This window comes from Megalopta genalis, chromosome 5 (assembly GCF_051020955.1).
Source record: "Megalopta genalis isolate 19385.01 chromosome 5, iyMegGena1_principal, whole genome shotgun sequence".
Lineage (NCBI taxonomy): Eukaryota > Metazoa > Arthropoda > Insecta > Hymenoptera > Halictidae > Megalopta > Megalopta genalis.
Genome location: NC_135017.1, coordinates 13,368,436 through 13,381,923, shown reverse-complemented (window position 1 = coordinate 13,381,923; position 13,488 = coordinate 13,368,436). Strand labels below are relative to the sequence as shown.

Genomic DNA, 13,488 nt, shown 5'->3' with positions numbered 1-13,488 from the left:
GTGTATTTTTCTGAAGTTGAAATTGCTCTTGTAGAGTTTACAAAATTCAACCTACTGTAACTTCGCGAGAAAAAATCGTACGTCAGTCTAATTTAGCTCATTTTAAAGCTCGAAGTTTCTATTTTAACGATCTGTATGGTATATTTTATGCAGAAATTTTTTCTGTACAAATCCGGCGATATAACGAAGGGGTGTATTTTCCTTGAGAATATCGCAGACTCAAATTTTCTCAAAAAGTTTGCAGAATTCGAGCTGCTGCGGTTTCGTGAAAGAAATTCGTGCAACGATTCGTACCGCGAAAAGGCCAATTCTACCGCGCGGCGTTCACCAGATTTAATTGACGAAATTCCCTAGACGCGCTATCGGGGATTTCTATGTACATTTCCGTGGATGCGAGCAGATTTGCGTAAAGTGTTTCGAGGATTTTGAGGGGCGAGGGCGGTTGAGTCATTCGGTAACGTATGCAGGACATTTGCATCCGCGATGCAACATAGATCGACGAAAGATGAACTCGAGGGGGGCGGGGTAACTGTCGGTGGAGGAGAAAGGCTTGACAGGAGCGGGCTAAATGAAGGCTCAGATTCCATCAGCGTCGGATGAACAGAACCCAGCACTAATCCCGGCTTCCTGCGTGGAGCAAGTCGGAGGAGCTGAACGCCTCGATGCTTTCGATGACTTTGTTAGACGATGGATCGACTTCGTCGGGCCGGCTGTCGAACTTCAACCGAGATACACACTTTTGAGTTACACCGGCAACGCGAGATACAGTTCCACCGGTGCGAAACTATTAACAGCGAGTCGACCGGTTGGGGACGTTGAAAACTTGCTTCGAAAAATATTGTCGGCAGAAGACAACCCACGGAGGTTATAGAAGAAGGTTTCAGCTTTCAAATAAACTAAGGTAGATTATTTTACGATTTCTTTTCACGATGTTACAGTGGTTTGAATTTTGAGTTTCTGAAACGCGTAAGGGAAGGACGAATCTTTGGTTTCTCGCCTGATTCAAAGAGGAAGGAATAGACTAAATAAAAAATCTCTTAAGGATTGTGAACGTGGAGACTTCAGGCTTTGAAATGAGCTAAGGTAGATTGTCGTGCAATTTTTTTTTAGGAAGTTACAACATGTTACATTTTGTGAACTTTTATAGAGGCATTTGAGTCTGTGAAATTTTTAACGAGATAACACTGCTTGCTTTTCGATTGATTCGCGACGAACAAATTTCCTAAATAAAAGATAACTTATGGTCTATCAAAGTAGAAATTACGAGCTTTAAAATGAGCTAAGTCAGATTATCGCACGATTTTTGTTTAGAAAGTTACGATAGCTTAAACATCCTGGGGATATATAAGTTTGCAAATTTTCAAGAAACGCATGTGTGTCGTTTTCTCTAGTCACCCGCAGTGTGAAAATAGTCTAAATAAAAAACCCTAAAATATGTCGAAAGTAGAAATTTCGCTCTTTGAAATGAGCCTAATTAGATCAATCCACGATTTTTTTCCATAAAGTTACAACAATTTAAATCTAAACAACTTCTTTTCCCCCAGGATTTCACGTAGAATAAAAAAGCAAAATCTCGCTAAATTGAAATTGTTGCTACAAAACTTGCAAATTGATATTGAAAGAAATTTCTCTACATTTCCAACGTCGGAATCAAGGAGTCGATAATTGAATACGGACCGCACTAATTAACGATAATTAAATAATGCAAATTACGTTTCATCGAAGCCCCCAGCGAAATAAATTTCCCTAGAAGTAATAACGCGAAATAAGGAGGGAACACGCGAAGGACACGGGAAAATGGCGTACTCGCAGTGACAAGAAAGCAGACGAGAGCCGTACTGCACCCACATTAATGGATTCCCTGATGAATTCGTATCGGACACAGTTATGGGTTGCGCTATTATGTCTCGATTTTCCATATTAGTCAATTCAATTACGAAGCCGGACACACACGTGTACCTGGCCACGTCCACCTATCCCACGATTAATCAACTTGTCCAGTTGGCGCGGTTACATGCCGGATATCCTCGGCCCGATCGATTCGAATAAATCCCTTTGAAGTCGCCGATACATGAAGTATTATTTGCGGAATCTGTTACCCGAGAGCGTATTTAAATATCCGTGCTGTAAGTGTCCGGTCGATTTCACCGCGTTATACACGCGCTGTTCCATCTGCAATCGAACTTCAAAGAATTCTACACAGTTTCTACTTAATTCTCATTAATCGCGCATATTCGAAACAATAATTTAGGATAATTATGTCGTCGATGCACTTTTGTCGATGTTTCGAATTTTCGTAAAATTGACGATATTAAAAATACGATAACTTTGTAAAAAAAAATCGTACAACGATAACACTGGACCCATTTTAAAGATTGAAGTGTCTACTTTCAGAAGACATTGGCAAGTTTCTTCTAAAAAAATTTACTTATGATATGACGGATCGAAAACCTTGTTCTAGATTTTACTAAAAATTTCGAATTTTCGTAAAATTGACGATATTAAAAATACGATAACTTTGTAAAAAAAAATCGTACAACAATGGCACTGGACCCATTTTGAAGCCCGAAGTATCTACTTTCAGAAGACATCGGTCAGTTTCTTCTAAAAAAATTGATTTATGATATGACGAATCGGAAACCTGGTTCTAGATTTTACACGAACTTTCTAATTTTCGTAAAATTGACGATATTCAAAATACTATAACTCTGTGAAAAAAAATCATACAACAACGAAACTATGCTCATCTTAAAGCCTGAAGTTTCTACTATTTAACCGTGTAATTACATTTTGCTTAAAAAATTTGTTCACGATACAGCGCGTGGAAAACTGAAGACACGTTTTTCCTCGAAAATGTTGCACATTCGAACGTCCATAGAAACATTATAAAATTTTTCTAGGCATTAAAACTATTGCGAATTCGAAGATCAAAGTGTTCTCTTTGCAACGGTCGCAAAAAATGTGCCGTGCGATTTTTTTGAGCGGTTTTACGAACCAGAAAATTGGATCGAGTTCGTCCAACGGCCGGGCACAGCTTGTATTTACTTGTCGTATTAATAAATCGAATTAATTATTTAATTCGGCTGCTCTGTAATAGTATTGATTTAATGGGTCGTCTCTTGTGGCGATGTTAACGACCCCAGTACTAATAATTTGTTTAGACACCGGAATGAATTTACCCTTGATTTCTACAATTCCTGCTCGGCCGCGGCACGGTTGGAATATCGAATATTGATTAATGGTTAAATATTGGCGCAGCTACAAATCCACTTTAGTGTAAATACATTTTCAGACGGACGGGGTAAATATTTATATTGAAAAGCAATCCGGATTTATTACGGTCGTCGAAAAAAAATTTAGTGGATTTGTTTATGCAGACGAATTTCGTCACCACTGACCTGTATAGTTTCATCAAAACTGCAGGTGATCGGCTTTGACGTTTCTCCTGTAACAAATGCAACAGAACATTCATCCAATTAAACAATTACAATTGACAAGCAATACGAACGATAGAACAATATTACGATGTATAGAATATGCACTGCAGAGTTACACGTCTCGCTTAATGTTCTGCAAAGTGGTTCAGTAAGAGTCGTACACCAGATTATACGCACTCGTTACAAAGTAGAAGAATTGCCCGTTAAAATGAGCTACGACACATCGTAGCACGATTTTTTATTACTGAGTTGTGATTGGTCAAAGTCGACAGACTTTAAGAGAACATTTGAATTGGTCAAATTTTTCAGACGACAAGCACCTACACTTTCTCCTGCACCAATTGTAATAAAAAAATCCTAGGTAAATCAAGGTCAACATAGTGAAACTAGAGACTTCACTCTTCAAAATCAGTCTAACTGCAATGTTCTCCGATTTTTATTCGCCTAGTTGTAGCAGGTCAAAGTTGACAGACTTTCTGAAGCCATTGAAATAGGTAAAATTTTCAGGAATAAAACCTTCTTTACTCCGTCGTAGACCATTTGCAACAAAATAATTCTGGGAGACCTAAATTCCACATAGCGAAACTAGAGACTTCACCCTTCAAAATCAGTCTAATTATAATGTTCTCCGATTTTTATTCGCCTAGTTGCAGCAGGTCAAAGTTGACAGACTTTCTGAAGCCATCGAAATAGGTAAAATTTTCAGGAATAAAACCTTCTTTACTCCGTCGTAGACCATTTGCAACAAAATAATTCTGGGAGACCTAAATTCCACATAGCGAAACTAGAGACTTCACCCTTCAAAATCAGTCTAATTATAATGTTCTCCGATTTTTATTCGCCTAGTTGCAGCAGGTCAAAGTTGACAGACTTTCTGAAGCCATCGAAATAGGTAAAACTTTCAGGAATAAAACCTTCTTTACTCTGTCGTAAACCACGTGCAACAAAATAATTCTGAGGGACCTAAATTCCACATAGCGAAACTACAGTCTCCACCCTTGAAAATGAGGTCAGCTGCATTGACCTCCGATCTCTGTTCGGGAACTTCCAACAGAACAAACATCCCCCATCTCTTGACTCAAGATAATCGATTTTGGTCTATTAATCACATGATACAATCGCGATTTGCAATCGTAAAAATCAAAGAAGAACGTGAACCAACAACAAAATACCGTGGAGAGTTTACCAGAAACCCGAATTAATCTTGCCTCTCCAAGAAAGGCCAGCGAAATCTCGGCAAACGCTGGCTCGACCTTCATTACATCAGTTTACACCGCGCGTTTAATTTCCTCGCGGACGAATCTCGCCTCGAACGTGACGGACAAGCTACCGCAACGTGATTGCCAGTGACAGACTGTCATTTTTTAGAGGCGGTGTACCTTGGAAGAGGCAGTCCAAGGAAATGAAGCCCCGAGTTAAGCGGCGACTGGCGAAAAACAAGGAACCTCGTTCTAGATTTTAGTACTTTCGTCGAAGCTACGAATTTTCGAAAAATTGACGGCATTCAAACAGCTATAACTTTGTAAAAAAAAATCATACGACAATGTAACTAAGCTCATTTTAAAGCCCGAAGTGTCTACTTTTAGATAATGTTAGTCAGTTTCTTCTAAAAAAATTTATTTATAATATGACTGATGGGAAACCTCGTTCTAGATTTTACACAAAATTTCGAATTTTCGAAAAATCGACGATATTCAAAATACTATAACTTTGCGAACAAAAATCGCACAACAATGAGACTGAGCCTATTTTGAAGCCTAAAGTATCTACTTTCAGATGTTATGAGTCAGTTTCTTCTAAAAAAATTGATCTATGATGCGACGAATGGGAAACCCCATTCTAGTCTTTTCACACGAAATTTCTACTCGTCGAAAAATCGACGATATTCAAAATACTATAACTTCGTGAATAAAAATCGCAGTACAGCAAAACTAAGCTCATTTTAAAGCCTGAAGTCTCTACTTTTTCACCGTATGATTCATTTCTTTCTAGAAAATTTTTTGAACATAGTGCACGCGGTAAGCTGTAACAAGTTATATTAGTCAAAATAAGCCATTTATGAAATCTTACGATTAGAAAAAGCAACTTTGGGAATTTTTAACGGTTAAACAATCGAGCGGAAAATTTTTATAATTTTACCACGTCTAGAGGGCGCTTCGAAGAACGTCGAGAAAAATTATCAGCTTCGTAAGTACAATTTCCAGCGAGATACAACGATCTACATCGAGAAATTCGCGAGAAACGACGAATTTCGAGGTGATAAGGGTGCGAGGGCGATTATGGCCGGGGAGGGTTTGCTTTTCGGGATTCTCGTATTTCGTACATTCGCAGCTGTCCGCGCCGCGTTTATTCGCGTTGCTATACGAGCGCGTGTCTGTGTTTCTCCCAGGGATTATCTGATACCGAAAGAAGACGCGCCAAGGGACGCGGCCCATGCGGCACCCGTCGTCGAACAAATAATAATAAGCTCCGGAAGAGCCTTTGTCGGGGGGGGATAGTCGAGGCACGGGGTCGTTGCCACGACCCTGGACTTCCCTTCCGCTTCTTTATTTTATTCTTCCAGCCACGATCGACCCGACAGCAGCTATCGAACATCGAACGCCCGAGGAGAATCGAAATTCGGAGGATTTTCGAGGGAAATCTTGGCCCCGGAATCGAGGATGTTTAATCTGGTGTAAGTTTGCCGGGGATCGGTGGATCAAGCTCGGACTGGATGCATTTTCAAGCGGCTACCTTTGTGATCTCGACGGTACAAGGTGGATTTTTTCGTGGCGGTATGTCGGCGACGGCGATCGAGAAAATGGAGGTCGGTGATTTCTTAGAGAATTTTAGGTGGCCAGGGATCGGATAATCCAAAGGGCTGTAATTTTCAGGGGAAAAATCGGGGCGCGTCGTATCTAAGCTTGTTTTAAAGCGCGAAGATTATAGTCTCAGCGTGTGGAACGACTGTTTTCTAGAAAATTTTTCACCTAAGTGGTCGCCGGGAAAACGAACATGTGTCATTTCGTTCAACTCTCGTCAAATTAAATGTCTCCATAAAGCCTGACATGTTCCACGTATTGCAACTTTATGGAAAAAAATCGTAGAACGACGTAGCTCAGCTCATTCTAAAGATCGAAGCTTCTAGTTTCGACAGGCTTACTTGTTTCTTGCTAAAAAATATCTACCTTGAGCGGTGATTAAAAAACTAAAGACGTGTTTCCCCTGAAAAATTTAACGAATTCGAGCGTCTCTATAAAGTCCGACATTCTGAACCTGTTGCAACTTCGTGAAAAAAAATCGTAGGACAACGCAGCATACCTCATTTTAAAGATCGAAGTCTCTAGTTTCGCGCTACCGAATTGCCTTTCCCTGAAAAATGTTTCAGGGAAGCGGCGGGCAAAAATGTAAAGATAGCACTTTCCCAAGAAAGTTTTCAAATTAAAATCTGCTCGTAAAATCTGAAGATTTCAACGGGTTGCAACTTCGCGAGAAAAGATCGTAGAACGGTGGAACGCGGCTCGTTTTAAAGAGCGAAGCCTCCTCTTCAAGCGTCCCTAAGTTATTTTCCGTAATAGTTTCGCGATGCTAAATTTGTTCGCGGATAATGTTAGCCGGTGCCGAATTCTTAGTTAATTCTTCGGTACAGATTTTGCAGAACGTTTCAACGGTGTCTGGCGTCGCGTACGGCGCCAAAGTTCCCGGTTCTGTGCACGTAGAATCACCTGGAAAGAGCCCGCGAACAATTTTAATCGAAGTTCCGAGTGACTACGACGGTACAATGACTGCGAGGCGGCGGAATAATTAGAACATTCGATCGCGAGGCGCGATAACGCGGGGCGCTGCGATATTTTACTTTGCGCGTTCTAACGGCCCGCGACCGGAGGCGCATTCCGAAAATAATGGGAGTTGTTTAAACACCGATGCAGATAAAATACAGCGGGACGCGATAATTTCGTTGCGCCGCGCCTCCGCCGCCTTTCGTTCCTCCCGTTTTCTTCTCCTTCGTCCTTGCGACTCCTTCATCCGATTAGCCGCTCCTCTCTGCATTGTTCCGTTCGGGCCAATCAAATTCGAGAGTACAATGTTCTGGCTGATCACAGATTTAAGAAAAACTCGCGTACAAATTTTCTGTGTACATTATTATTATTATTTATTTACCGAAATATCGTCGATTTATTTACGATTAATCTTTTACGTATAGTTCTCTGGAATATGAGATTGAACTTTTTTTTTCGTCGCCCGAATTCCCAAAATTTCGACAACGAATATTTTTCTCCGTTTAAACGACGTTCAAACAACATCCCAGAATTTTGTTGCAACGATCCTTTCGCTGGCCGCGGCGGAAAAAAATTCCCGAACGCGACGACGCCCGAGCGATTTCGTGCATTCGAGTTTTCGGTTCGTAAGCTTCGCGTTCGTAACTTTAAATCCTGCGAACGTTCGACCGTACAAAAGTAACTGTACATTTTTGTTTTCTCGAACATCGTTGAATACATTTACATAGTTTCGAAATGGTACGCGCGACGGTTATTGTATTTCTCGTTGTTTTAACGGACGCGAGATAGGGAAACGATTTCGACGAAACGGAATTTAATTCGATTCGTTGCGAGGCTGTGTCGACGCCGGAGTTGATAAAAGCAAAACTGTCAATTTTTGGAAAGAACGGAGCCTGTTACCCCGCAAGACCATGATATAGAGCTCGCATCGGCCCTGTCTGCCGCGAGGAAATGTATGTATTTTTCAGACAGAGGCGCGCGCGCGCGCCCGGACGATGCCGCAGAATCCGGGGATCAAAGTGATGGAACTTTGATCCCAGATTTCAACAGATTCTTTCGTCATTCTTCTGGATCTACGCAACCTTTCCACGTGGCGCACCTGCATCGATTTTTAATTCGACCGTGGAATATTAAAAAACCGCCTCGAAACGATCGCAGGAACGTTAATATCTTCGAAATCATTCTTGTTGCACGATCTAATCGAATTTTCTAAATTATTTTTGATAGTTTGTTTCTGAACAAAATAATTGTTTTGTAATATAATTATTTATATTATAAGAATATCTAAGATTACAATAGTATTTATTTTGGAACAAAATAACCTTGATCGCAATGCTGATTTTTCTTTTTAGTTCGCCGAGAAAGGTATTTTTGATTAAACGATAAAATAAATGCTTTCTAATTAAGAAATAATGCAAAAATTTAATGCAAAACTGTTGTATATATTACGCTGCATATAACCCTATAATTGTTGTCCCACAAGTGGTCGCTAATTGCTATCAAGCAGATAAATTGATTATAAAATTACATTAATAAAAATACTTTCTAAGTTATTTCTGTAAATTTGTTTCTAAAATAAACACTCTTGGAGAAAAATCGTTCAATCGCACTGTCGATTTTTCTCTTTGGTGAAGGAGAATATATATTTTTGAAATTGAATTATATTTTCGACGATAAAATGAATGCTTGATAATTAGTTTCTCGAAGAAACATGTCGAGGGAAATCGTTAAATCGCGGTCGTTGATTTTTCTTCTTTCGATTTGTCGCGATTGAATTTGGTATTTCGTTTGGTTCGTTGCTTTAGGTTGGTTTGGATGTTCTTTATGCTTTCATAGTGGAGCCGAAATAAATTGCGGTTCAATAATAAAAGCCGCATGTAACGCGGAAGTTGTTATCTATGAACGAACCTATCCACCGGAAATGAAACAGCAACATATACGGGAGCACACACCGCCACTCGGTGGTTAAGATATTTGCCTGCGAAAAAATTCTCAGCCTCGAACCTTCGCAAATATTGTGCTACCTACATTCGCGACAACTGGGAAACGCTCTTGAAAATTTGAAGAACACGTCCATTAATTTTCTACGTGATTCGAACTGCTGTAACTCCGTGAACAAAAAATCGTACAACAATCTAACGTAGCTCGTCTCAAAGCCCGAAGCTTCTTCTTTAATTGACCCTAAAGAATTTTTGATGCGGAAAGCTTTTTAGTACGAGAACCGATGATAAAGTAAAGGGGTGTATTTTCCTTAAGAATTTTCACGAATTAAGTTCCATGGACGGTTTACAAAATTCGACTTACTGTAGCATCGTGAATAACAAATCGTACAGTGGTATAATTTAGCTCATCTTAAAGCCCGAAGCTTCTTCTTTAATCGGCCCTAAAGAATTTTTGATGCGGAAAGCTTTTTAGTACGAGAACCGATGATAAAGTAAAGGGGTGTATTTTTCTTAAGAATTTTCACGAATTAAGTTCCATGGACGGTTTACGAAATTCGACTTACTGTAGCATCGTGAAAAACAAATCGTACGGTAGTATAATTTAGCTCATTTTGAAGCTTGAAGTCTCTACTTTAATGGTACTTCAGGGATTTTTTATGTTGAAAGGTTTTTAGTACAGATCCGGGGATAAAATGAAGGGGTGTATTTTACTTAAGAATTTCACTCTTAGACAGTTTACGAAATTCAACCTATTGCAACTCCGCGAAAAAAAATCGCACGGTAGTCTGATTTAGCTCATTCTAAAGCTTGAAGTCTCTACTGTAACAGTACTTAAGGGACTTTTAATGCTGACATTTTTTTAGTAGAGATCCGGTGGTAAAATAAAGGGGTGTGTTTTACTTGAGAATTTCACTGGTCGAAATTTTCTTAGGCAGTTGACGAAATTCAACCTATTGCAACTCCGCGAAGATAAATCGCACGGTAGACTGATTCAGCTCATTTTAAAGCTTGAAGCCTGTACTTCGACGATCCTTAAGGGGTGTTTTATGTAGAAAGTTTTTTTAGCACAAATCCGGCGATAAAATGAAGGGGTGTGTTTTACTTGAGAATTTCACTGGTCGAAATTTTCTCGGACAGTTTACAAAATTCCACCTATTGCAACTCCGCAAATAGAAATCGTACGGTAATCTGACGAAGCTCATTTTAAAGCTTGGAGTCTCTACTTTAATGATCCTTAAGGGATGTTTTATGTTAAAAGTTTTCTTTTAGTACAAATCTGGCGATAAAATGAAGGGATGTATTTTACTTAAGAATTCCATCGGTTGAAATTTTCTCGGACAGTTTACAAAATTCTATCTATTGTAACTTCGCGACAAAAAAATCGTACGGTAGACTGATTATTCTTCAAACATAGCTGAATGCGTCCAAAAAATTTCGGAACGATATCTGCGATAGATTGTTTAAAATTGACGACCGAACGTTGCCGAATTAATAATCCGAAAATTCAGAGATATCGAGCTATCGCGTGATTTACGCAATAGTTCTTGCACAGAGAATGCATTGTCCTGACCACAGCCGAGCCGGGCACCCCTAGATATCGCAGATAGTTCTTGCACCTGTAGATATCGGTTGCCAGGGTGAGGCCATTCGATTGACTCCGCCGCCAGAATTTCATTTCACACTTTCCACGATGCTTCTCGCGTAGACCTGTCCTGGGTATAATAAGTTGCGATATCATAACGATACCGCGCCCGGGAAATTGAAATGCAACACACGGAACGTCACGCCGTGGAAGGTGAATGTAAATAACCTGGCCATTATCGATTTGACAGAGATCGAAACGCACCCTGCCATATTGCACGTTTATTGCTGGCAACTTCTCCCGGGGAAACGTCATTATCTGATCTTTCGCGCGATACAACACACGGAAGTTGTCCGAATAAAAAATACCTTAGGGATCGTTAAAGTGGAGGCTTCGAGCTTTGAAACAAGCCAAGGTGGACCGTTGTACGATTTTTGTTCGCAAAATTACGGTAGATCGAATTTTGTAAAATTTTTGAGAACATTTAAGCTTGTGAAATTCCTAAGGAAAATACACCCCTCCATTTTACCACCGGATCTGTGCTGAATAACTTTCTACATAGAACACACCCTAAAAATAGTTAAAGTACTGGTTTCGAGCTTTAAAATGAGCTGAATCAGACAACCGTACGATTTTTTTTCACGGAGTTATAATAGGTTGAATTTTGTAAACTGTCTAAGAGTGAAATTCTTAAGTAAAATACACCCCTTTACTTTATCACCGAATTTGTACTAAAAAACTTTTAGCATTAAAAATCCCTTAAGTACTGTTATAGTAGAGACTTCAAGCTTTAAAATGAACTGAATCAGACTACTCTACGATTTTTTTTCGCGGAGTTACAATAGGTTGAATTTTGTAAACTGTCTAAGAGTGAAATTCTTAAGTAAAATACACCCCTTCATTTCATCACCGGATTTGTATTAAAAAACTTTCAGCATAAAAAATCCCTTAAGTGATATTAAAGTAGAGACTACAAGCTTTAAAACGAGCTGATTCAGACTACTCTACGATTTTTTTTCGCGGAGTTGCAATAGGTTGAATTTTGTGAACTGTCTGAGAAAATTTCAACCAGTGAAATTCTCAAGTAAAACACACCCCTTTATTTCATCACCGGATCTGACCTAAAACACTTTTAACATTAAACATCCCTTAAGGATAATTAAAGTAGAGACTTCAAGCTTTAAAATGAGCTGCGTCGAACTACCGTACGATTTTTTTTCACGGAGTTATATTATTTCGTTAACAACTCGTGAACGAAACGGCGCCAAGGAAAAAGTTCAATAATTTCGCTAATCCACTATTTTCGTATACTAAACCGCCCGCGAAAAAATACACTGTCCGTCGTTCCGAAAGTTTGCGAGTCCGTTGCGCCACGTTTCGAGAACGTACGGTTATTTATCGAAGTAAAAACACCGGTTGCCTGGCATCCTATAAATCTATCTTTCAGTCATTCTTGCATTCCGGTCGACTCGTTAGAGCCTCGAAACCGAGCGACATAAGTTCCCGGGAAAGGAACGAAGCAATAGTAGTCGGGTCACGGACTGCAAGTTTCAAATTAGAATTCCATGGAGATGGTAATTGCATGCATCAACGAAGAACACCGCTCGTACGGAACTTTTAATTTGGCCATTGAATTAAACGAGCTCGCTGCGTCTGGGTCTAGGTCCTCCCGTGCGTGGCGGTACAAAGCTCGCGCGCAACACCTCGGAAGCGTTTCAAGATCGATCCAGAAGGTCGTTCGGCGCACGATACTTTCGCTCGATCCGCGAAATCGTTCTCGGACCACGCGAGAACCGCGTCCTCGTTCGAAGAATTAAACGAAACGACGAGGAACGATCGTCGATCAAAAGAGGCCGATTCCGGGATTTTTAATAATCGAACGGTCGACCGGAGAATTCGGAAACTTTGATCACGTTTGAACGGCGCTTTAAGAAGTCTATGGAAAAATTGTCGACGCGGAAAGCTTATTCGTCGACGAAGTATAAAAATTTATGAGCGGCTGGTTCTGCGATATAAATGTAAGATCGATTTACAAGATCGTTGATTTTACTGGGTCGTTGCTCGGGATTTTTAATAACCGAATGGCTGGGCAGACATTTTCGAGAATCTAGCTGCATTTGGACGACGTTTTGGAGCAGCTGGAGAAAATTGTTCGATTTGGAAAATCGATTTTTCAGTGCGATATACGGACGAAGTACTCTTGTCGAAGTTTCGAATCTTCGAAAAATTGGCGATATTCAAGCTGTTATAACGTCGTTTAGGAAAAACATGCTACGATGCTGCTAGACTCATTTTAAAGTCCGAAATGTCTACTTTCAGATGATATAGGTTAATATCTTCGACAAAATTTATTTGCGACACGGTGGTCGGGAAAGCTCGCGTTCTAGATTTTACTACTTTCGTCGAAGTTTCAAATTTCCGAGAAAATTGTTCATATTCGAACAGCTACAACTTTGTGCAAAAAAATCGTACAACAATGAAACTTGGCTCATTTTAAAGCCCGAAGCGTCTACTTTCGGAAACCGTCCATCGCTTTCTTTAAAAAAATTTATTCGCGACACGGTGAATGGTAAACCTCGTCCTAGACTTGACACACGAAATTTCTAATCGTCGAAAAATTGATGATATCCGAGATACCATAACTTCGTGAAAAAAAATCGTACAACAACGAAACTATGCTCATCTTAAAGCCTGAAGTCTCTACTTTTCAGATGTATAACTTATTTCCGTAGACAAAAAATTGTTCGAAGACACAGCACGCGGGAAGC

The 13,488-nt window shown here is 39.9% G+C and overlaps 1 protein-coding gene across 3 annotated transcripts in view; it reads right to left on the bottom strand.

The window, feature by feature from the left end:
• DIP-lambda (Dpr-interacting protein lambda) overlaps positions 1-13,488 on the bottom strand; it is a 170,989-nt gene that overhangs the window by 88,979 nt on the left and 68,522 nt on the right. For 2 of the 3 annotated variants that reach the window (XR_013033480.1, XM_033481916.2), the window contains exon 3: positions 3,399-3,445. The exons of the other annotated variant lie outside the window; for it this stretch is intronic. Coding sequence is in view for 1 of the 2 variants with exons in the window: in XM_033481916.2 (XP_033337807.1) it covers positions 3,399-3,445 (47 nt within the window). In the remaining variant the exon portion in view is untranslated. The remainder of the gene's footprint in view (positions 1-3,398; positions 3,446-13,488) is intronic. 3 annotated transcript variants of the gene reach the window in all.